General features: G+C 37.3%; 1 protein-coding gene across 1 annotated transcript; it reads left to right on the forward strand.

Annotated features, from left to right (window-relative positions):
- The first annotated feature begins 679 nt into the window (after positions 1-679).
- On the forward strand, positions 680-26,517 carry SMIM14 (small integral membrane protein 14). The gene is made up of 6 exons (XM_039699086.1): positions 680-695; positions 1,715-1,826; positions 3,112-3,222; positions 15,201-15,249; positions 22,561-22,709; positions 23,398-26,517. The coding sequence occupies exons 3-6, from the start codon at positions 3,148-3,150 to the stop codon at positions 23,428-23,430; spliced, it is 306 nt and encodes a 101-aa protein (XP_039555020.1). The 5' UTR covers positions 680-695; positions 1,715-1,826; positions 3,112-3,147; the 3' UTR covers positions 23,431-26,517.
- The last annotated feature ends 2 nt before the right edge of the window (positions 26,518-26,519 follow it).

A 26,519-nucleotide genomic window follows, 5' to 3' on the forward strand; every position in this document is an offset into this window, starting at 1 on the left:
GGAAGATAATAGAGCACATACTCCCATTTTCTGTGGTAGATTGTGTGTAGAACGAGTGTATTTGCAGAAGGTGGAGAGCTTGTGTGACTCACAGCAAAGAGGTCAGAGCTGAGCAGAGCAAGTTAGCTGCTGACGTGAGATCAGACAATTGCAAGTACCGGGAGGCAGGCAGGAAGCACGCTGCACTTCTGGAACAGGATTTTGATACAAACAGGCTGCCTAAGGAGCCAAGAAATCCTGCTTTCTGGTGTATAAAAATACTAGTCTCCTATTCTTAGACAGGGTCACAAAATGCTAATAAAGCTTAAAATCTGATTACAGAGCTTGGTACTTTATGCATTTTAGGTGTGTTACAAAGAACAGTTAATTCAAGAATATTTTAAAGAGAAATAAAGACATGAGAATGTCATTTTACAAGTGAAATGATCTTATAGAGCGTTTCTCTCTTCTTTGTAATTGGGCAGACATATAAAATCTCCAGTTTCCTTCAGTTCCATCAAAAAATAATTGCATAAAGGGGAATTATTTACCTGGATTTTAAGCATATTAAAATAGCCTAATTTTAGCATCTTCTTTTAGGGGAAGACCTAGTGCTGTTTCCAAAATACATGGTCAATATTTGGTTCTTTGCCAATGAAAAGTTTGTTATAGGCTTGGAGGAAAGAAAGGATGATTGCTTTCAGCATCATGTGAAGGTGAGAAAGCTTTAAGAGGTCTTTTGTTCAAAGCTAGGATGGCATTTTACATGGTGATGTGTCTTGTGCTTTCTTTAGCTCATTGAGGTAATTTGTCGTGTACAGGTGCCTTGGGGTAAATTCCTTTTAGTTCACCTCCACTTAAATTTATGATGTTGAATGACAGATTAACTTTTCCCGTTTATTGTCTAATTTTTTTCACTTGTATGCTCTCTAGAGAATGGTAGCCTGGTTTTATCAGTGGTGACTCTTACTTGGTATTTGATTTTTTTTAGTCCTCTATAATATAAACACTTGTCTGTCAATTGCTGTGACACTATTATGTGTTATGGCCTCTAAATTATTTCAAGTTACAATTAAATACTTTTTTGCAACTTCACTTGTTCAAATACCTTCTTGTGGATGTCAGCATTATATCCAAAGAAGCTATTTTGCACTGTTCTGTAATCAGTCTGTTCCTTATCCTATGATTGTTTTAGAAATGCTTCTCTGCTTGGTGTGGTATGTTATTCAGGGAGACTGTGTAGTTAAAGAATTTCTTCTATTGCTATCAAGTGGTTCTAGCGGTTCTGACGTAATTTCATGATAGTTAGTGTAGTAGCTTTACAATAATTCTTAAAAAGAGTTATTAGATCACCTGATCCCCTGTGTATTGGAGGACATTATATCTGAATTTGGGTGCTTCTGTACTTAGTAACCTGTATTTTACTGAAGCATATCTGACTGCACTGCAGTGAGTGGTGGGAAATCCCACTGCTTCTTGGGCAGTTTGTTGCACCGATCAGTCACTGTGATTGTCTTTTCAATCTGGTTAATTACAGCTTCCAATTACTGGTTCTTGATTACCTCTTCATTGAAAAATTCAGTACCTGGGCCTGGTTTTCTTTTCAAAGGTGCTTGTGTGCTACATAGTCAAGTCATCTCAGTCACCGTCTTACTACATAGTCAGATTATCCTTTCTTAGCATCTAGGCAAAAAGAATTTCCTCCATCACTTCAACTTCTTTTTTCCTTTTTCAGTTTCCATTTTAAAAAGTGGAGACCCTAACAGATTAACGACATTGATGTTCAAACTCCATAATCAAGACAGATATCTCTCAGTTTCTTTTCCTCTCTGGCTCTCTCCAGCACGGTAAGATTTATTCAGAATAGTAGGCATTAATAAAGGAAGGACTTCTGAAAGGCATTTGCTTTTTTCTCTCACCAAGAGGGTAGAACTGTAGCAGTGTTATATTCTGTTGAATGAAGATGTCTTACAGACATTTAGGTTATTCCTCTTTCTTCTAGTGGCAGTGAAATATTAAAATGCTCATGCATGATTGAGGCTGTAAGTTTTTATCAGCAATGACTGCAGAACACATCTATTGATTCTGCACACCCTTATCAAATGGCTGCTACCTTCATAAAGTACTTGTTTTAGGAACTGAGAGGTTGTATCTGCTCTGCACTGCTGGGTTTGTCTTTTTTGCAAGCTTGCCATTTGTGTCACATTAGAGTCTGAGTGCATGCAACGCTTACACATTCTGAATACAGTTTTACAGATGGCAAGTGAAAAATATTTCTGAAGTATGGTTTTGCAAACCTACCTAATATACCCTAAGAGTCTTCATTTGAGAGAAATCAATCCCAGTTTTGACCACAAGGGTAGAAAGCCTTGCAGTCTGCTGCATGGTTTGAGCCTCAATTAAATCACTGAAAGTTATTGGTAAATAGTGAACATACATTTGAACACACCTGACATGTCTGGTATAAGTGGTTTTAGCAGATGAATAATCTAGAAGTGGTTTCCTACCATGTCCATTATAGCTTCTTTGAACATTCTGTATTGCTAAGTGATTAACCTTCTTCTTTGATCTAAAATTAGTGTCATAACTCCATTTTTAAAGTGTTTCCAAGTACATTCACTTTTGTACCCCAGCTGCTTGCTTTCATTATACAACAAAAATGATTGTTTCCTTTAGCAAAAAACTTACTGAGTTTTAAATTATTTTCCTGTAAGTTGATCTTTAGGAGAATGTGAGCAGTTTATTAGGGTTTAGGAGTACAAGTTCCTCTGACCTTTCAATTTGTATATGTACACTTAGGAGTCCCACTGTGCAGATGAGAGACAAGAATTTAATCTTTATGCTTCGTGTTTGTTAGGATGTATTTCATTTTGGTATGTGAGAAAACCCAGGGGAGAAACACAGTCTTGCAAAAAAAAAAATTTGTGTGAGACAGTGTTTTCAGCAACATCAAAATGTAACTGCACATACCAGACTTCTTCATTCATACTGCCAAAGGAATAATAGGATTACCCTGCTTTGTTTTGCTTTTTCACCCTGGCATTAAATGAACTGAAACTTGATGTGCGAGTCCCTGGAAAATAAGGTCAGTTGAAAAAGAGTTCATTGTGCTTTTATTCTTATTCTTCTTAGGTGTTCGCAGACAAGTTCAGGTTTATCCAGAGAGCCATGGCAGAAGGTGGATTTGATCCCTGTGAATGCATTTGCTCACATGAACATGCAATGAGAAGACTGATTAATCTGGTAAGGATAACAAGAGGATGTTTGGAAGGGTGCTTATTCAGACATTACTTCAGCTCTTGCAGATTTGCAATTACTGGTGCTTTTGATTCTGCTTATTCAGTAGCATGTACAGTTAGAATCTGTGTATCCAACTTTCTGATGAGCTTTTGAAGAGTCAATACAAATTTTAGCTTTCTGTGTATTTCCCAGAGCTGCATTTTAATAGCATTGACACTGTTTCTCTTGAAATGTTTCTTTTATATGTATTTTTTCAGTCTGCATAAAACCAAAGAAACTACCCAGCAAAGTCTTTGTGGTCAAAGTAGTTCCACACATATGAAGTTGCACATACTCATATGGCAAGATAATAATGTCTAAATTTTTAGAACTGCTCTCTAAAATCTTCTGAAGTTGAGAATCCAGTGAGTCTGAGTTTTGAGTTCTGTTTCTTGCCATGTCATTGATAGGTTGAGCAACTTCAAGGAAGTTATGTACATTGCTCTAACGGTAACCTGTAAAATAGCTATGTTTCTTTGTATCTGTATTGAACTTAGTTCAATGTCTAAAAAAAAGAAGCTACAAAGTGCTTCTTTTTTTTTTTCCTAAGTATATGTATTTTAAAATAACATTAACAATTATTGAAAAATAAGCTACAAAGTGCTTCTTTTTTTTTTCCTAAGTAAAAGTATATGTATTTTAAAATAACATTAACAATTATAAACTGGGAGCAATTAGGGGAATTTGATTGCAACTCTAATTTGGTAAATTATTTTTAAGATTACAGTATACATCAACTTCATTTGATGTACTTCCCCTTATTGATTTTCATATATTTGTTTTTATCACGTTTTCTTTCTTAGGGCCTAAATTAATTTCATTTTAAGTTACTGAGTACATCAGCTGTTCAAGGCAGTTATGTGTGAAGAAGATTCTCTCTAGGATCAGGCCCTTCTTCAAGAGGTTTCTTAACAGTATTTTGGAAAAGTGCTGCTGACACATAGGTGCAGAAAATTGAGGCTTCTTAGAGAATAGTTGTACTTTCTGTGGAGCCTTTACATCAGGCCTAGCCATCCTAGCTAATGCTTCCCAGTCAGAGGCACAGTTTCAAAATCTGCCATGTTCTTTCCCAAGAAGGATTTTCTTTTTGTCCTCAACATGATGTTTGGGCCATATCCCACAGTTGTGTTGATTCTGAACCTTGAGGCTTTTGAACACATGCTGAAATCATGAGAAAGGAACCCCCAGAACTGAGCTCAGAAGTTGGGAGGAAGAAAGGAGGGTGCATGTTTGCTGCCCTTTCTCCTCAGGGTTGTCAGATGCAAATCTAAACTAGCACAGTTCAGAATTTTCACCCCCATTCAACATTTTTTAATCTTTTTGGTTTTTGCTAGAAGTTACTGACAGGCAGTGACACTGGTCAGCCAGTTCTGTTTGTTGTGGCTGGAGGATTCTAGTTATGAACAATGTAAGTGAGTTGTGTCCAAAGTTAGAAGAAATGCCTCAAATGTGTTTGAGGTTTTGTTCCTGGGCTGCTGCAGGCAGTGTGAGGTGAGTAAAAAATGGATCATTTGGAGGAACACAAGTTCCTGTGTTATGAATGTGAACAGAGCACATAATAGCTGCATGCTCTTGGGCAGTCACCAAGAGCAGTGTAACAGTGTTCTGTGTAGTTGCAAGAATGAAGTTTATTGCTCACTGTCCACCTTCCAAAAAGATCATACAAATTAGCGCTTGAAAATGTGAGGAGTAAAGGGAAATTCCAGATTTCATCTCTCTAAAAAGCAAAGCAGATGCTCCTAAATATTTATAAGACCAAATCACTAGCTAGGATAATTTAGCAGAATCTAGAAAAGTCTCAGAAGTCTCAGTCAGCAGCCAGACTGTCCTCAAGTAACCTGTTGTATGATCTCAGCAGGAGACTTGCTAAGCCATTTTTGCATCTGTAACTTTTATGCTTCAGTAGGAGTTTGCCTTCTAAGCTGCTGTTTTGTGACTCAGTCTTACAGGATGTAAGCAAACAGAAGTTTTACTGTGTGTGCTAAAAAGAGCATGTGAACGTTGGTTCTCAAAATTGCTGAACCCCACAAGTCTCAATGGAGACTGGGTGCACTACCTCTTTGGATCCTCTAAACCCTAATTTCATAATCATTTTGATCAACAAAGCTAAGTCATCTCTTCGGACTCTGGGTGAGAAAAACATAACCAAACATGCTGTGTACCCAGAATGGTTCCCCATATGTATTTAATTGTTGATTCTTTTTAATATAGATAGGTATAAAACACACCAGGGTATGTTTGAATGGTGTTAAAGCTAGCAGTATTCGACAGGATTTTGGAGCAAATTGTATAACAAGGTGTTTGCAATTGTCTCCAGACTGAGCATTGTAAATGGAGAAGTTCAGAGATGAGATTTAACTGAATCAAATTTAACAGAATTATAACATAATTATAGGAGGTGCCCAAGTGTGAAAATGTTACTTTTAGGGTCTATCAATCCAGTAATGATGTTGTGCAAAACTCCCATGATTGATTGTAGTTGTTTTAAACTTCCATTTGAGTTAAAGTAAACTGATTTTTACAGACTAATTTGTTTATACCTATCTAAACCAACAGTGATAAGAATTAAGGCTCCTGCTAATGAAGAAGTAATGGTATATTCAGGCATGGCTATTATGTGTAGAGTTAGCTTATTCAAATAAACAGGATTTCTGTTAGAATTAACTGTACAAGAGAGTTGAATGACACTGCTATTCCAAAATCAGAAGGAGGTGAAAAAGTCTGCCTCTAGAACCTGAAGTTCTTCTTTTAATTTTCAGTATGATAATTTTAACTTCTAGTTTAATTGGTATATTTACTTTGACACTCTTATGAAGTGTATGTGGCCTTCAAAGTTTAATTTGTGGTTGAATACATTGCTTTGGGGGTTTTATATAGCATGTAGTTTAAATCTCTATTTGAAATGCAGACTTCAGTTCATCTCATAGTACAAGTAATGCTTATGAAATGAAATAAGAAAAGCTATTGTCATTTAAACTCTTCTTGCTCTCTGTTGTTAGCAACACCACAGAAAATTACCAACAAGAAAGCTGTTAAAAAGTCCACCTCTTACTTAGTTATGTGGCTTGGTTATTTATCTGCCTTTCATTTTCCTTGACGAAGCAGTGCTTTGTTTTGTTGATTTTTTCCCTTCTTAATTCATACTACCATGAAGATTTTATAGTCAGTGAACTGTGTATCTCTAATATGCATAATATTTTAAACGCTATTTTGCTGCTTATTAGATTAACTCAGAGATAATGTTCATACACAGAGTTCTTACAATGTATATATACATGCTTGAGTGGCATTGAATTACTTTATGCTGAATGTTCTATAATCTTCCTGAAGTGAATTTTTCAGGGTTCTCCTTGGTGTCAAAATATGAACATTTCACACTTGTAAATTTCTGTAGTATGGCCATTGAAATTAATAAGCAGATATTATGATCTCCAAATATTCCTAGGAAACACTAGAAATGTAAAATATTTGGCTGTGACTTCATAAATATCATTTCTAGTATGTAATACCCATGGCACCATCTGTTATGATTTGGTGGTGTTGTGTAATAACAATTTGGCTATTGTATGTTGGGTTCACTATTTACTCTATGGATATAGCAGTTAATTGGGAACTTCCATAAGAGGAAGTAAGCAAAGAAGAAAAATATCACAAGATTTTCCGTCCTCTGCAGATGCATAAGAGCTGTCAAAAGACAATGACAGGTTTGTTAGCTTGCATGACTTTATCTCCAGTTCAGTCTGCTCCCCCTGCAAAACTTATTTTGACAGAAAGAGCCAAAGTTCAAGAATGAGGAACAACAAATGACAGCAAGTTGTTTTATTGGGGGGAATCTGTCAGACAAGGGGATGGTTGTGTGAAAGAATCAGGATGAAGGACATTCTGTGTACGCAGAGGAAACAGTACCTGTCTTAGTTTTGGCAAAAGGCAGCAAATCCCTAGATGAGAATGATGTATTTAAATGTTTTCATTTTTCCATTCTTGACTTATTTTGTAATACAAAAATCTGATTCCCTTATGTTACTCCTCTGAATGTCGATGCTCTCTGAGAGGCGTGGCTGATTTTGGCCCAAGGGTCAGTTCAAGTTTTAAAACTAGACTGAAAACACAGTTTATGTGGTGGTGAGGAATAATCATACATAGAGCATCTTCCATGAAGACTGCTTATGAGTGGCCAGAAGTGTCCAAGCAAGACAGTAACACACATGACTTTGTGTTAAGTAAACATCCTTTTTCTGTCTCCTTCTGGTACAGTTATTATTTGATTTACAAAAACTGACTTCAGAATTCTCTCATTCTGGTTTTTACAAAAATGAGCAGTTTGTTTTTTAACCAAAATATTCCTAATTCTATGATGTAAAAGGACCCATTTTGATAAACTGCCAACAGTTTTACTTACAAACACTGTGGGGATTACAACCTTGTGTTTTGTCCTTCAGTAGCTAATTGCAAAGTAATGGTCATAACATAACTTAGTTATGTTCTATATCAAAACGTCAGGGGATACAGAGCAAATCATTCTTTATTTTAATCTCTCTTGTATTTTGATTTGTCACTAGATTTTTAAAGCAAAAGTTGCAAATTCTCAAACTATTTGAACATAATTGGTTCAAACATACTTTTGTCAATCAAGTTTCCACATAATTCTCTTGACTAGGTCATTTTAGAGTCTTACTGTTTCAAACTGGCATAGTCTGAGATCGTATCCAGCCACAAGTCCTGGCTAAAGGAGACTTCATGTAAACAGAACAAAATAAACACCGATGACTAAAATAGATATGTGCTGCAAGTGGTTGAAAAGCTCTCAAGATGTTAGCACAGCTAAGCCAAACTTGGCTTAGCAAAAGTGGCTTTCCCTACTAATGGGGACTTTTACTGAAAGCTCACCAGAGCTATACCAAATACATTTTTATAATTTAAAATGTCCTTTATATATGAAGGTTGCCCTGGAGACTTTTTACGTATGTTCCATGGTGTTTGCCTTCTATTTTTTTATATAGCAGGTACTACTTCTTCTAGTCTATACATTTTAGCCAAACATCCCAAGAGCAGGAAACTGCATTTTGCTCTCACTTGCCCCTTTTGTCCTCTGCATTCAAGCTGATGCAAAGAAGGCCTTTCCCAGCAGCTGAACTTCAGGTTGTTCATTAGGACAGGGAAGCTGTCATTCTTCAGAGGTGCAGGGGAAAAGACTTCATGCACCTGATTAGACAGGTGAATAAAGACAAAAGAATAAGACACAGGGTTGGAGTGGCAGAAGGTAAGACTGTACCTGGGAGCTCTTGCTCCACTGATTTCCATTTTACTGTCTTTCAGTGAGTGCTCAAGGTACTGGTATTGCACAGGCTAAGGCCATAAAACTATTACAGAATTCTTGTACTGCCAATGCAAGTCATAACCTAGAATCTAATTCTACTTCAAACAGTGCAAATGGAGAGTATTTTCTAGACATTCTAGAAAAGAAGAAAGCTGTGAAAAGTGCTGTCTGCTTGGGTCTGTAAGGGGTTAGGAATCAGGAATTTTTGAACATGTCTGTTATTCTTTACATTTCCCATTCCTGAGCTTTGTAGTATGCTTGAAGCTGCTCCTTCTTAACCATTATATATTTAGGAAAACAAAAAGAAAATCTCAGTCACACCTCATGATCATCTGAAGGCATGCATAGTGTGTTGCAAGCAGTGTAAAAAATCATGCGTTGAAAATTCTTTCAGCTTGATATTCCAGAAATAATTCATAGGTATAGCCTGTACTATGAATGACTGAACTCTGATGATCAAAGGTGTGTTATGGCCATCTCTTTTGAGGAAAAAGGAGAAAATGGTGCTTTTTCTCTCAGGCCTCATGTAATCAACACTTAGAGCAAACTGTAGTTATCTTAGGGAACTGTGAGTTCTAAGCCTTTTCCTCAAGGCTGTTTATGTGGGAGTACACTTTTCTTTTGCTTATATGCATAATTTTGGAGAAGATACTCAACTGTTTGGTCAAAAAGCCTATGCATATTCTGGTCTTACCTTTTACATATAAGTTTGCAGATGTCTTCTGGGGAAATATGTATATTGTTTGTGCACATTTTCAGATGCCTCTGTTTAATATTCTGGCTCATGCATTTATTAGTGATGCTGTGAGCTCCTTGTAATGGTCCTGATCATCACTGTTTCATCTTCTTTTCACTGCTAATTCGTTCTGCTTTGCATTCAGTAAATGGAGGATGTCATTGATATCATAGGTCAGCAAAATTTCAAAATGAAGTGCGAGTAAGTCAGGCAATTGTAGGAAAGTGAGGGAAGTGTGAAAAAGGAAGATCTATGTGACACCAAGGTGAAACAGCAGTCCCAGAACAAATGGAAAAATAAAGAGAAGAACGTGTTTGTGTCCAGATCAGGGCTCCAGACTGCAGTGGTCCCTGGGACTTCTGATGCATCCTGCTCCATAAAATGTCGTGTCTTTCAATGTGGAAGTTAATGCTCTCCTGTCATTGCTGATGATGAATTTGGGTCTTAAAAGTTGGTTTGTAATCTAGGAATATTATTTTGAAATGTAGCAACCATCCTTCTCTCTCACTTGCAGTTGGAGAGAAAATTACTTGCCCCCTCACAGGACCAGGTTCCATATTTTTATTTCATACCGTTATTCTCTCTTGTGTGAACAATAATTGATTTTAATTCTGCCTATACTCATAGAAGATGAAGGAGTGGAGAAGGCAGTGTTCACTTTTTCCTTGCGTGAACAATAATTGATGTTAATTCTGCCTATACTCATAGAAGATGGAGTGGAGAAGGCAGTGTTCACTTTTTCCTTGTTTGTTCCTCTAAGAGAAGCTAGTATAGTTTGAGAGACAATTAAATTCCGTCAGTATGCCATTCTTTTCCTATTATTTCTCTTTGCCAGCTTGTGTCACAGTAATGCATGTAGGTATCATTTTTTGCATCTTTAAATCTGAACTCTTACAGATAATGCTGCAATTCAATTTGCAGCTTGGCTTGTATTCAGGGCTGGCATATCCTACCATAGCAATTTATTTATCATGTTGTTTACTAGATCATTTATGTAATTTGGAGAGAACAGACGTGGTTGCCAACAAAGCTTAAACAATTATTTCATTACCCAGAAGCATGAGATTGCAATCAGGAGTATGCCATTTGTTGTCATCTTCTGGCATTGTTGGAGAGCAAAAGCAGAGCTTCCAGCTGGTCTAAATAGCAAAAAAGTATTTTCACAAGGGATGATCCTTTGCCCTAGTTATCATGTAAAATTTTCTATCGATAGTCTTTATGATTCCATTTTAAATTTACTTGTATTCATGGAATAAGTGACCATATCAATTTAGTTATTTGCTTTCCTACTTAACTATTCTTTTTGTTCCCACCATTATCTATTTTTGCTCTCTTATCTTTGTACCTGTTTCATCTATTTCTTTCATACATCTCTCTGGGCTTTCATACATCACAATTTCTTGTGCGGAAGTCTTTCCCTGACCTGTCTCATGAACTTACTAATTTTTCATTTCTGTCTTTTCTGAGGACTTATTTCTGCTTTGAGTGGACTCAAAAGTTATTCTAAAATGTAGTTGTTTTATTTATCCCTACATAAATAGTATACTAATAGTATACTTTCACCTCATCTGCCATTCACACTAGACTGTATTGATGGTTGCACTTTGCTCCTGCCATGAGTCCTGTTGTTCTTGTTTCATTACCTCTTTAGTACACTATTTCTGGAGTTGGAAAGTGCTTTTGGACAGGGATTATGCTGCTGTTTCTCCTGAAAAACTGGTGAGCTATCTGGTCATTGGTATCTTCCTCATATGTGTATGCTCTCCTTTTTTTAACTCTTAATACATTTAACACTCAAGAAAAAGTCTTCACACTGGATGGAAACTGAATCTTTTTTTCAGGTAATATGCTATTGACTTTAATTTAAAAAAATTGTCTGAGCAGAGATTGCAGAATCAGTCCAAAAGATTGTGAGAGTGTTGAACTCTGGCACAGGAAACTGAAAATTCACCTGAAGAGTGAATAAACTCCTCTGAAGAGGAAGCAGAGGAAGTGAAGCAAGAACTATTTGCTATATAAGTAGACAAAGTGTGCATTTTGTTCTCCACAGCAGGTATCTGTGATGAGCAATGCAAAGTAGCTTAACTTCTTTCAAGGAAGACTGAAATTGTCCTAGTGGCTGAGGTCCCTGTGGTGGAAAAACAAGTTCACTGTTTAGCTAGATGAAGCTGTTTTCACTGGGCTTACTATTTCACTTGGACTTCAGTGATTTTGTGGAGCAGCTAAAATGCAGTAAAAGTTCACACCCCGTTTTCACCACACAGTGGCATGTTTGTGTGCACATGAAAAAAAACCAAAACAAACTTTACTTAATATGGTGACTTCCCAAAAGAGTTTTCAGAGGCCAACAGCAGTGTCCCTTTACTGTGGCTGTTCACAGCTGGGGATTGTACAAAGGGAGGCTCTCATTGCCGAAGGCTGTGCAGACTCCTACCATAACATGGCATCTGCTGCAAGAGGAGCAGCAGGACACGGGTTTCAGGTGTGCTTGATGGGTGGGTGCTGTTGATCCACAAGATGGCATGTTAAAACTGTCCTTCTCTCACAGGAGCAGGATCTAAACACTGTTGTGTTAGTGTGAACTGGGGCTAAAAGCTGCATGTTCGGGAAAAGAAAGGAAGAACAGTTTCAAATTGGACCTAGTTTGAAATGTACCCCTTTTATTTTTGCAATGCAAAATTAGAGTGTCATGGGGAAGGAGCGAGGAAGAGCCCTTTTCTCTTACCACTGGAAGTAACTTGGTTTCTTCTTTCTTGTGTTGAGTTTACATTCACAATATGTCACTAAGTGGGCCCTGATTTGCTGTGATTCTGCCACTCTTGCCTCTTCCAGGATCTTTTCAGGGGTTTCATAAAAACCAAATATTTCTATTAGCCAAGAGTTCTTGTGGTTTGGGGATTATTAGCTTAAATTACTTTAACTTAGGCAATTCAAGACTTGGAGGAAATGAAAGTTCACAGTCATATTTTAAATAATATACATTTGTAATTAATATTTTTACTTTTATTTTTTCAACTTTGTATTGTACTAAACTTGTAAATTTTTGATTCTTTTTAGCTCTCTTCTAGCTTTTATGCTATTTACAATTTGTGTTTACTTCATTTTGGACAATAAAAAACCAAGTAAATAATTGTTTGCCTCACATGCACTAAGTCATTTATTATATTTGAATGACAAACTGCACAGACAGTGTTGAAATTCAGATATAATCCTTTTTATTTAAATTGAATAAAATAGTATAAATATTTAGTTTTATAATATTTTTCACTCTCTTCTTTTGTTGAATATGCCCTTATGTTTCACTTGCCTAATTTTTGTGTTCGTAAGGGACTGTTTTAGAATATATGGAAAAGGATGAAAAGGCTGTTGCTGACTTTAGTAGATGTTAGATCAGATGGTCAGCTATTAATCTTTCACTAAAGTCACACTTATGGCCACACAAGGATCTCTGAAACATTAATAAAATCAAAATCATTGTTAATAATATTGTCTTTAAGTATCTAGGAGTTAATGTATTTGAAGAATTACTTCTCTGTTCAAATTTTTCTCATCACCTCTGTAGTGTTCCCAGTCTGAAAAACGTTGAGTGTATTTGAAGTATTTTGAGGGTTTTGTTGAGAACAGGTGAAGTCTGGTTCGACTTCTTACCATTATTCTGCAAACTTTCATCCAAACTTCCCCTCCACATTGGATTAGAAAAATATTAATACAAAGGACTATTTATTTCCAGTCTCTGATAATTGTTCTGTTTTCAATTGCCTTGCTACTGAAATGTTGCACATTCAGTTTTTCCCAACAGTTGCTATGTTCCTTAAAGGGTGTTGTTGTCAAAAGAGAGCTAATTGCTAGAAGGAACATTCTTCTTCCAGGGAAGGCATTACCTTTCCCAGCCATTCAATTTACGTAAGAGTTTCATACCTGTGCCAGAAGAGTTTCTTGTCTTTTGACTAAATGAGTGACCACAAGGAATCAGATTCATATTGGGTTACACAGTAAGGGACTTGTTAACCTGAGTGAATTAAGAAAAACCTCTTTTTACTGCTGCCTGTCTTTCATGATCTGCTGTGTTTCATCCCACAATAACAATATGCAGCTTCTCGCTGAGCTGTTGAAAACAGATTTGTTACCTGGGCTCACAGAGCCATCCTAGGGCTTTAAAAAAGCTGTACTTGGACAGAGTGTGACACTTAGAATGGGAGATAACTGATACTGTGGCTAGAACACCCCCAGGCAGTGTTCTGTGTCTAGGAAAACTAGATAAACTGCATGAGGACTTGCCATCATGGGGACAGAGGGGGATAATGAGATGCCTGTACAATGATTCTGATCACATATCTGTTGCCCATTTTAATTCTGGTCATCCTTCTGTGTTGAATTCCTGTAAATGGTGTTTTAAGTAGGGATTATAAATTAAGCCCCTCACAGAATTAAACTCTTATACAAACAGAAGATAATTATGTTGCTGAGCTCTTTAAAATATGGATATAGGAATATCCAGTTTTTCCAGTTCAGAAATCTTTCAAATATTTCAAATGGGTACTATTGCTAAGATAAAACCTCCCCTTTGTAAATTACCTGCAAAGTTTTAAAATAAAATGAGCTTTTGTATAAGAATGGTAGGAAATATGCATAGTTTGATAGATCTTTTCCTTTAGTAAGAAAGAGAAGTATTCTGCCTGAATTTCCCTCAATGCTGTTTTTAACTATAGAAATAGCTGAAAGGTTAAATCCAGCCTTCCAAATTCCTTCCTAAGAGACTTCTTTGTAGTCTCAGTAAATTTGCTAGTAGATTTTAATGAAAGAATTAATGTGATCAATCTCCAATTACATTTTTCCTTTTTCAAATGTGTCAGTCATTGACAATCTTTATGGTAAAAAAAGGAGCTTATACTTTCCCAGATGTCTTCCTTCTTCAGTTCTTCACCTGTTTCCTTGATATGTTTTGCATAATATGATTACATACATTAAATCAGCTATGCCAGCAGAAGGGGAAATGGGTTTTGTGGAAATGATTCATGTATTTCTTACATAAAGAGCACCATCTATTTGTCTCTTTAATATATGTATATTTCCAGTGGTAATAAACAGATTAGCCTGTTGTGACAAAAAGTGTTGGGATTTGTGACACAACTGTATCATAAAACCTGTGAAAAAGCAAATGTAATTTCTAACCAAGGCAGTGTAACAATTCTGTACTTTTAAAAACTTTTACTAATAATCCATGTAGTTTACCTAAGCAGAGGACAGAATCTATTTCCCTAGTGCTGCACATTAAATCCCATCCATTTAACATCTCTGATCCAAATAAAGAATGTGATATTTGTCTTCCTTTTTTGGCTCTGTCATCTATAAAATAGCTGTACTGATTTGCAGGTTAGCACTGTTGACTTTTCTTGCAGTAGGCAAGCTTACCTAGTCTGTAAATCAAATAGTCATTACAGTCACTAAAAATGTTTTAAATTTTACTCATCAGTAAAGAGAAAAAACTGTAAAATACGTATTAAAACCTGCTTCAAAAAAAAAGGTCTTGGGGAAAAAATAGTAAGTAATAAGTTTAAACGTGAAATATTAATTCAACTTCTCTGTGCATAACCATTATCACAGTCTGGTCATTTATTGTGATGTAATACAGAGTATTTGAATGTTACTTGATCTAGATAATAGCATTGGAAGCAATCACACTGTAGTCAGGTGATTTAAAGGTATTATGTAAATATTGTTCAGAAACTATCTCCATACCTGGGATTCTTCACAAACCATAAGCCAAGTGTTATCCAGTAAAGGATCAGTAATACTTCAACTTTACTCTGACAATATATTAAATCCTGATTTCAGTAAAAACCAACCAACACTTATTAAGTGTCATGCTTTTCTTTTTTTCTGTTTCAGCTGAGACAATCCCAGTCGTACTGCACAGACACAGAATGCCTTCAGGAATGTGAGTAACTGTTCATATCAGGTTCAGGGAAGTAAAATGAACAGCAGTAATTAAAACACAGCCTGACTGCTCTTTAAAATGCAGAGGTTGATTTAATGTTATATGAATATATTATAATAAATCAAATAGTACAGTAATAGAATTTATGGGCTGGGGAGGTAATTTCTGAGAACCTGCGGTGAACATTTGTACATTAGAAGCAGCATTGATGAAAGTCCTGGAGGTATCAGTAAACCAGCATAACCATCAGTCAGGCCCCAATTACTGAATCTTACCGTTAGCCTCTAAACAGGATGATTTGGGGAATGAGAGGGGAGAATTTGGAAGGTGCTTTATTTGTCCTCCTCAGATTCAGAGCAGCCTAAGCAATGAAGACTGGGTACTGAGCACAGACACAGACACACACACACGTGTTCACAGCTGGGGCTGGGTGATGAACTGTCAGTACTGTGACCCCTCTACTCCACTGTGAGGAAGAGGAGGCTCTGACTCATAAGCTGACATGCACCATGACTGCATCTCTGGTGATTTGGCATCTGTGTAGTTAATGAAGCAGAGAACTGATGTAACACTTCCTTGGAGTTTGTTGTGAAATGCATCAAAAAACCTTTCCCAAACGTTGAACAGTACTAGGTCAGTCAAACATTCCCAGAACTGACAGTGAAGCATAGCTGTGTGGAGGTTATGCAGTAATGTAAGCATGCCCTGAGGCATTGAGACACTTTCCCTGAGCTAGAGGGAATGCTGTCAAATGTTTGTAAATAAAAGTGAAGTGGATCTGTCTTTCCTATATCACTTTACCAGTTGAGCATGTGAACTCAGCTTGCATCAGGACTGCTGTAATGCCTTGAGGGAGCAGCAAGCACCTGAGCAGTGCTCTTGTAAGCAAGAGCTGCTGGTGCCTGTGTGTTTCACAGATCTAGGAGCAGTGCAGGCAAGGTTTCCAGCATCTTGGATGGAGTGCATATCTTCGTTCATCCTCATGCTCCTCCCTCGTCACTCTCCTGTAAAACCTGTTTAGAGAGATGGGCTTGCACTGGGCTCTGCCAGTGTGAAACAATCCCTGATTCAGTGCTATGCTGCCTGAAAGAGGAAACTGAGCTGTCCCACGTAGCCCCTGAGGAAAAGATGGTGTGGTGCACATGTGCTGTGCAGTGCTGCTGGCTTACTCTTTCTTTATGGGCTTTGTTAGTTACACTGTCTATGACTTCCATCACTCCTCCTCTTCCAGATGCACCTGTCTAAGGGCAGACTTTTTAGTCTCCCACACCATAGACTTCTATGTAGTTTTTTTAATCACATGCATGTAGGAGAGGGAAAGAGGCAGATGATGAATATTTTCTATGTTAGAAGGAGGCACAGACAGGGCCTGGAGCTTTCTGAGCTTTAGTCCACAGTCAAAACCAAGCAACGGTAGATCATTCTCACTCACACCTTGGGAGTCTTGGATCATTAGTATTTATGAAGCTTTTAGACTAAGGACTGTATGAATGAGTAAGTTCTGATATGGGTGGCCACAAAGCCTGTGGGATAGCTTTAGTGTTACCAAGCTATAGTACAGTGGGGATTTGAATGGTTTGCAACAAATAGCTTTCCATTCTGAGATTCTTGTAATAACTGTCTGTGCAGATGCAAGCAATTTGGCAGCAATTGTTCCAAACCAGTGGTTTGTTTCAAAAACCAAAGCAAAAATTACAGAGTAAATCTTTTCCTATGTTATTATATTGCTTAAATTTAGTTCTAGCAAAGGTATTTTTCTGCTGATGCAATGACATGGCCTGCATATTTGTCACATTATTTTGTGGTGCTTCTGTAATGCTGTGCTCGTGGCAGTCTGTAAGACCCCAGGAGTCAAAGGCAAAAATAAACAGATTGAGCCTGGAGAAGCTTCTAGAGAAGTTTTCAGAAACATATTAAAATAATTCTGGGCCAGTCTTCTGTCCATTGCTTCATTCTATTTTTATGAGCTGTAAAGTGATGAGCTTACGTTTGAGGTGGGTCTCCTCTTCCCCAGGTCCCACAGCTCCGCTTCCTGTTACTTGTTGACTTTGATTCCTCACGTCAGAATCTCGATACGAACATTTTTGCTTCACTCTCACCAATTCACTGATTCCTGGAATTTGTCTTCCTTCTGGAAGCACAGCTGGGAATGTTGTCATACACAGATTCTTAAGTTGCAAGGTTGTGGAATAACTGATGGGATGTATGTGGTTTTGTTTTGGGAGACGTCAGGGCTGGGGTTCAGCCAATGTCACAGCAGCATCATGTGTTGTGCTGCTGCTACCAGCTGGAAATTTTCAGAAACACCCTCTGTTGATTCTTCTGAGCATGCTTTGTTTTTTCAGCCCTTGATTTCGGTTCTTTTTTTGTTTGTTTTTTAGAGCCATATCAAGGCAGTAATACCAGGTTTCCCTCATTCACTTTTTTGTGTTATTATCTGTAAATTCTTACTTAAAATTCTTGGCACCATTATGTCATAGTGATTTCCCTGCAGAGTTTTCTGCCAGGATCACGACCAGTGCTTTTGGATTTAGGTATAGGAAGATATGAGCACCACTTCAACAAGCATTTGGGCACTCTGCTTGATGGCTGTTCATCTGCTGGTTCTCCATCAGAGTATCTGCTGTGGCATTAAAGCATGTGTCAGAGTCTGATGACTGTTCCCTCCATTTCAGTGGGTGCCTTGCAGAAAAGAAAAGGCCATAAGTTTTGAATAGGCAGCACATTTAATATTCTGTTGGGATTGTTAATGCTCAGCAAATCAGAAGATCTTAGAGTTCCCTTGAAATGAGGAATAAGAGCAGTAGTTCTTTTCTGAGTTCTGTCTAATGCAAGTGGAGCACGGAGGTTCTGTGACGTGTGGCAGTTGCCACATCAGCCTAGGGAGGATCCCAGCTGGTACTGATCTGCTCTGATGGCTCATGGCCCTTCACAGTCAACCTTCCCTGTCAAAGGAAATGAGGGGCTACAGAGTTTTTTCTGTGTTCTAGCAATTTCCAGACATTGACACCCTAATTTACCACATTAATATTTTCAGCACTATTCTCAGTGCTCTGCTAGGTTGTAATGTGGTCAGAGATGACTGTCTCAAATGTTGTCTACTCTACTTCCAAATTTTTATGCAATTTAAAATGAATACGTATATGTGATTCATCTTGATTTATATTCATCTAGGGCAGTCACAGCAGCCCAACCTAACAGCTTGAAATGGCTGCCAACTCTTCCCTCCCTTTTCTGGGAATTCCCTTCTCCCTTCCTCTGCTGCTCAAGTCCATTTTGGCTTTCTCTGGGTTCCTTATCCCTGCCTTTGAAAGCGTCAGCTTGCAGGCATTATCTCCTGAAGGTCTCATGGGCTCTTTGTCTTCCCTGATGATTCATTTCTGAAATACCTCTCTTCATACAGTTTTATGCTTTTCCTTCACAGAAGAAGCGAGGCTTAAAGCACCATGAAAAGAAGACATAATCAGAGACCATGCTTTTGCCTTCCTGCATGCAGATATTTAACAGGTTTTACCAGGGTCAATCTGTTTATATTCCAAAAGAAGATATTTCTGCCATGAGAGGGCAGACAAAAAGCACCACATGGAATACATTTTTACAGTAAAACAAAAGAAATTTCTCCTCTTTTTTTTAGAGTACAGCCTCACTCTGAAGGAAAAACTGCATTTTAAGAGCACTAAGTTCATGTAAGGGTATTTAACATGGGCACTTAGTAGTTTTAGTATTCTTGAGATTTCAGTTGCACCATCAGGAATTGGTTAACCTTTAATCTTTAAAAACTCTTTTTACCAAACTCATAATTTTAATAGCTTTTATTGCCTTCTAGAACCTCAAATGAATCTGCAAACATCTGTCACAAAGGATTCTTTTTCTACTTCCCATTTCTTTCTGGGAGAAGACTGGTTTGTGTGGCCTAGGCTCTCCTTCTGTAGGAAAAAGCAAGTCCAAAAACTGTTTCTTGTACACGGAGCCACAGATAGGATTCACTGTAATCACTAACTCCATGAAAGCCAATCCCACAATCTCAGACCAGCTCCTCATAAAGCTTTCTCCTGCAGAGAGATAATTCAGCCATGCTGTAAAAAATAAATAAATTCCAGGTAACACAGCGCCAGAACTGCTCACAGGCATCATTCAGAAGTGTGTGGATATGTATGTATGCCAAACCCAGGGGACCAGATACTCTGAAAATAAAGACCTTGGGCTGGATTCAGTGTTGCAAGGAAAGGTAGGTTAGAGACTGTGTGTCATGTCTCTCAGTGACATGGGAATATGTGCTGTTAAATTCTGTACTAGTTGGTGTGTCTGGAGCACTGGAGATTAATAACCAGATCCATCCATCAAAATGGGTGGTGGCAGGAACATTCATCTCAGACCAGGACAATCTTCTATCCATCTGAAAATATTAGAAAATACCATTCACAGGTGCTCTTAGAGGATAACCTTTAATCTTCAAGGAATCAAAACATCACTTCTAAATTACTTGCCAAAAAATACCAGTTATAAAGGAACTGTGACTGTGAACTCTTAAAAAGATATTTTTTTTCTGCCCATCACCATAAATTCCATTCTGCTTGGTTTCACCTTCACGCAACTGTTCTTTTATTGGTAAGCTGGTTTTATCTGATTATTTTGTAATCTCAGGGATGGAGGTCTTTGTACCAAGATTGTTGTCTCCTACATATAACTGCTTCCAGTAGCTGAAATAGCTTCCTGTCTGTTCTCTTGATTTGTGATGCAAAGCTTTGAAAAGTTGGATTCAACCCCAGCTGTGTGAAATTTTGCTTATCCTCTTCCCTGTAAGAGATTAAAGTAACAGATTCTGAAATATCTCACATCCTTATTAAAGCACACAGTCATTTGTGAGAGATGTGGGTTTAATAGTTCTTTGGAAAGTGTAAACATTGTTGCCTGTTTTAGTGTCTGGCATGCCTTGAGTAGGTAGTACAGGGCCAGTGAGATCAGCTACTGTCTTGCTTAACTTAGTTCAGAACATGTTTCAGCACATTTGGTTCCATCTGAACCGTATTACAGCACAGGCTGGAAAAAACTGTCCTGCAATGAACACCTGTGGTTTCCCTCTGTGCTCCCCTCTGCTCCCTTCCCTGACCTGTAGCATGACCTGATCTGGCACCATTTGCTCACCCCAACTTCTGGTTAACCACCACAGACCCTAAGTGCACCAATCTTCAGCAAAAATTCCAGAAGGCAGTCGGACTAGTCTGTTTCTCTGCATTGTATGGGGAATCCTGACTAACAAGTCATCTGAATTTTCAGTCTTCTACCAGAAATATTTGCCAGAGCAGGTACCTAAGGCCTTCCTACTTGTTGCTGCAGGTAGTCTCAGAGTGGTTATTAATGTTGTCTGGAAGCCCCAAAATAAAGCAGTTGTTCTTTTCATGCCAAATTATATGCTAGTCTCCTGGAGTACATATATAAAGATTTTCCAAGATTTAAAATATTGATATATGCTGCTGATAATAATAATATTTTGGTCAACAAAACTGAAGGTCTAAACTCTTACCTTCACAATTCATATGCTTTCAAAATCAATTGTGTAAAAGTTTAGTGAATTAAAGGTTATAGCTTTCTTATTTATATTCTGTGCACTGTGCCATCTCTTCCATATACAAAGCCCTTTTTTCACTCAGATATTCAAAAGAATTCTCACTTGTAATTGCATATAATTCTAATAATAAAATTCTTCTGCATTGGCAACATCTCGAGTTTTGAAGTGTCTATATTTTGGATATTTAAAAGGCAAAAGCAGTCTCATTTGCTCATACATGTTCATGGTGGTATTTGTGCTGTGAGAAGCATGAACTTCTATAATGCATGGATTTTTTTCTTCTTTGACATTTTTGAGTGGATGTGACGTTAGTAAAGGACATCAGTCCAACAGCCCCAACTCATGAAGCCTTATTCCCAGAGCAGCAGTGTGGAGAATGGCATAGCTGTAGGCTTCCCTGCAGGGCCCCTCTGCTGTGTTATGAACAAACCCTTTCCATGGAAGAGCCTCTGTTAGCAATGCTGCCCAGGATAACAGTGGTGAGGGTGGTGCTGTTGTTTCAGCATTAACCTTCAAGGAAATTATTCCAGCAGGGTATAAGTTATCAAATAAATGTTAAATAAGAACAAGCCAGCCAATACTGAATCCAGACTTGACTCCATAATCAGGTGATCCACATAAGACAACTTGAAAATATGACAGACACAAGTATCTCTGTGGAATTTTCTGGATGTTAAAATGTTCATCTAGTGTAATAAAATAAAATAGCTCTTCTTTTTCTGAAGGTTATTCCTTATAGCTTTGAATTAATTGCTCTGTATCAGTTGATCATCTAGACAATTAATGAAGATGTTAGGCCTTCAGATAGTATAATAAATGGATTCATGAGAGTACCATAGGTAATTATCTATACATGGTTTTGCACTTCAGCTGACAAGATTAGTTACTGTTTGCATACTTGAACTTATGTTTCAGAGGAGAAAAGTTATTTTAAAATGTGCAGGTATTTGCAAGAGTTTCTTGATCTAAACAGATCAACCAGCGTTTCTAGCCTGAAGGTATTTTCTTAAATTTATTTCCACATGTTGATGTTTCAGGTATTCTGTATGAAAATTTGGTGTAAAAATTTTATATGGTGTTCCTGGGCTTCACTTTGGTATCTCTGCAGCATTTTTTCCCCTCCTGCCAGATACATTACAAAAATACCACATGACCTGGATGATCAGTCATGGAGATCTGGCTTATTGACACTGAAATATCTTCAAACAAACTCTCAAGAAATACTTAAGAATAGATTCAAATCTATTTGCTCCCTTCTTGCTAAAAATTAGCATGTTCTCTGTGTGGGGCCTAACAATGGAGCCTAAGCTTTCTTCAGTTTAGTCTTACTGTTTTATTTGTTTGAGGCAAAAAAAAGGACCAATATACATATGGCTTTTCCTACATGACTATATTCTGCATTAAGTTTGATTTCTTAAAAATCAAGTTTGATTTCTTAAATGTGAAGAGTGTGTTTATCATCTCCAGTTACTAGGAGCTAATATGAATTAAGAAGTATTCATGATAATTCTAAGAATACCAGTGAAATATTATGAAATAGATTATTCTATTTTCAGATGGGTAAGAAATGTGATAAAATACTGTCTCAAAACCAAAATGAGGGACTGATCAGAACACTTTATTGAAAAATATTTCAGGTATTTTTTCCTGAGATTGCATTTTTGGTTTCACTTGAGGAAAAGAACTTTACTCTGTTATAACTGTTGTTACTCTGTTATAACTTGAGTTCTCCTTGTCTGTAGTGCCAGGACCAAACTCCTCCAGTGACAATGGCATCAGCTTTGCCATGATTATGATGGCCTGGGTGGTGATTGCTCTTGTCTTGTTCTTACTGAGACCTAGTAATCTAAGAGGATCAAACACAGTCGGAAAGCCAACCAGCCAACACAATGTAAGTGCATCTTCAAGTGCCCTGCAAGGAAATTCTGTAATAACTTAAATCTATTTTGGTTTAATATACACTGTCTCAAAGTAATTTTTCCCCATCTTTTTCACAGTATTTTCTTGGAATTCCATTAAAAATTAAAATGAGCTAGACCAAAGTGAAAGGAATCATGAAGGCTAAGTGTGGGACGGAGCAGGTGCAGTGTCCTCTGGACACTGTCTGTCCCTGAAGAAACTGCCTCCTGCCTTCTTGGGTGAAAGGGGACAAGCACTGCCTTTAAGAGAAGTCAGTAAACAAAATTACAGCATGATACTTTGACAAGGGTGGAGCAGGTGCAGTGTCCTCTGAACACTGTCTGTCCCTGGATGAAACTGCCTCCTGCCTCCTTGGGTGAAAGGGGACAAGCACTGCCTTTAAGAGAAGTCAGTAAACAAAATTACAGCATGATACTTTGACAAGGGTGGTCTTTGTCCTAGATGTGGGATCATGAAAAATCTCAATTAATGCAGGAAAAAGTATAGTTTTTTGATGCTCATTTTCTCTAAGTATTTTAAGAGATACCGAAAAACCATGAAAGAAAACACAATGTAACACTTCTGAGTTCTTCTATTACTATATCTTCCTATGTGAAACAATGTGTCTAATTCTGTACCTGCCTTTTTTTTTTTTTCCTTTCCTCCTCTCTTCTCCCAAGGGACAAGAACCACCAGCCCCACCAGTGGACTAGAGCATTCAGTATTGGAGGAGTTCAGCAGCTAAAACCTTGCACGACCAAATGAACGAAGTGACCAGATTACTCCTAACCCCACTCAATACGGTTTTCTTTTCTCCTTTATATAGAGCAGAGTTATCACTCAGCAGTAATCTTCATGAACTGCTTTTAGCAACTTCAATTTTAAGTTAATTTTTGCTTTGTATGTTATTACAATTCCTATATGATTGTAATTTGAATAATGGTAAGGCATTGCAGGGGTTTTTTGGTTGTTACTGTGGACATTCCACTTAATCTCTTTCTGTTACAGTGATCCTAATTTCTTTGACGTGATTTCTGATATGCATTGGAAGAAAAAGAAAATCCCAGTCCACCTATAAGAATGGAAGGTTACTGACCTTTCTTCAGATTAATTAACCTTTCTTCTCCAGTATGTTTTTGAGAGTTGATATTATGGTTGGAAGTACTTAGTTATGTGCTGAGAAATAGAAATTGTTTTATATTTGCCCTGGTTTCAGAGCAGCTTTTATTCTGGTCTCCGGACCACTAACACAGTTTTCAGGGTTGCTGGCAAAAGCATGGATTGTTCACTAGAATTGTACCGTGTGTGTGCATGCACACGTAAGTGAACATGATGATTGCCACTGTCAAAGCTTTGATCTATATATTGGGAACTTTACACAAAAGATTATACCACCAAAAAAGTTAATTCAGCCAATTCGTTAATAAATTGTATGTCTTTTTCAATATGTTGTGAAAAAAACATACTCTAAACCCAGGTGTGTTTACTTACAGACTTTATTAAAAGAGAAATTTAGTAAGAAGAACTTGGTAGAATTTTCTGTCCTGGCATAATCTTTTCATAATTGGTACCTTAACAAGATTTTAGCCATGATGTAATAGATATTGGACAGGATGAAATCATACCAAGTTACCACAGTTACCAACTTTTGGTATACAACATGTACTGGATTATTCAGGTTTTTTCACCTGTGTGTTATCAGCAATTCTTAACATTTCATCCTTATCTACTAGTTGTAATTGTAGACTAACAAACTTGCAGGTGACTACATATGGCATGTCTCGTCCCTCTAATAATGTGTGTATGTGTGATATGTTTAAGTGTGTGTATGTGTGGCTGTGCACGCCCCTGTGCATATCTCCCATTGTGGCAAATGGGAATGACTTTTTTATGTACATTAATTTAAGAACATTTTAAAGATGTACAGAAAAGCAACACTGTATATTTTTCTTGTTCAATTTGAAAAAGTGATCAGAATAATATAAAGAACATTTTTATGTTACCAACATGAAACTTCTTTCCTTAAAGGTCAGTAGAACAGACATATGGGAATTCTAAGCCTTACTCTACAAACCTTTATTTCATGAGGACTTTAATTATGGAGCTGAAGGAACTAACTCTTAAATTTCAAAAAGGTTTGTATTAATGGGCTCTAACAAAAATCTCACATCAGATCCCATGGTTGACAGATGCAGGGTTTTGCTCTTCAGGGTAGATGGTGAGCCAGCTAAGCCTGCTTGTAAAGGTATAGTGTAGACCTGAAGAAGGGCTTCTGTAATTTGATGTAATTGACCTTTGAATTTCTGTGGAATACTGTGCTCCCAAGCATAGGAACATGTTTGAAAAAAAAAAAAAAAGAAAGAAAAGAAGAAGATTGGGCCAGGTGCTCTCAGTGACATTAGTGCAGTGCCATGTAAAGCAATGAAACTGCAGGAGAGAAGCTGAGAGAATTTGTCCCATTCCAATAATGTACAGGCCACAAACACTGTGTAAAGATGTCACTGGGACAAGCACTCTGCCAGTGCTTACTTTTTGCCTTCCGTGTACATTTGGGATGCTGTTCAGAACAAGTAATACAGCATCATTTTGTTGAACCCACAAGGAAATGTATATAATCTCCCACACTGACCTTTTTTCTCAAGGGATTTTTGGCCAGGATTCTTCACTATTGGAGGCATAAAACAAGCTTCCAATTGATTAAAAAGCCAACTGAAACAGGCTTCCATTCAGAGCACTACTCCTCATTCTGTTGGGAGTTGGTGAGATTTACAGGAGATGCTCCTCACTTCTGAGGATCAATCTCACTTAAATATCTGTTTATGTATTTATAAAACTTACCACGTGCACCCAACTCCAAGAGTCTTGGCAAATGAACTTTTTGTTCAGAGGAATGTTGTGGTTTACCTTTAAATTAAATGTCTTTGCTTGAAATTCCTCTAATTGTCCCAGTGATTTTATACATGTATGCTTTCCTCATGTAAATTGCTATTTTAAATTTTCTATGTAAAAGAAAAAGAACATTGGAAATATTTTATTGTAAAATGTTTTACTAAAGAGCCAGGCCACTATCCCACATCAAAATGTATGCCTTTTAAATTCAGATACTCTCTCCAAGATATAAAATTCAGATCAGCACCCTTAATTAAAATAAAAGTAACCATAGGACTGTATTTTGCCACTCTTATTTGTGTTAAATAGTGCCTTACTCACCAAGTAGTTGCACTGAATTTGTGGAACTACTCTGAGATAATGTACTAGTAGCAGCTTTAGTAAGGGTGGCAGAAATCTGGCCTTTAGTGATGTAATTTGTGATTAAATAATTGTATCATGGTTGCAGATGTTTATGGTAAATTTTGGGAAGAGATTAGTGGTATGCAAAGCTCCAGGGTATGATCAGTTCTGTAATGATGGTTTTAAGCTTGGTTAGTCAGAGATGCAAGTTGTAGCAACTTGGAAAATATGGAGGGAAATTTACAATTATACCTTAACTTTGTTAAAACAATAGTATTTTAGAGTCTGCTTAACACAATTACTATACTCTGAAATGAGAAATCATATGTATTCATGCACTGTCTGCAGATCACTTAGCCTTGTAATATTGATTGAAAAAGGAAGAGTGAAGATGTTATGTACTTAATGTAAATCGGTGGTTTAAAATATCTGAATTATGCCAAACAAAAAATCGTCTGTGCCATTTGCAGTTTCCTAGTAATCTTTTACTGAGTACTTGGATTGGGATAAAGGGCTTGTACTATGCACTTTTTATTGACCTAACAAAATAAATAGCAATCATTAGTAAACT

Source organism: Passer montanus, unplaced genomic scaffold (genome assembly GCF_014805655.1).
Source record: "Passer montanus isolate IOZ18808 unplaced genomic scaffold, ASM1480565v1 scaffold13, whole genome shotgun sequence".
Taxonomy (NCBI): domain Eukaryota; kingdom Metazoa; phylum Chordata; class Aves; order Passeriformes; family Passeridae; genus Passer; species Passer montanus.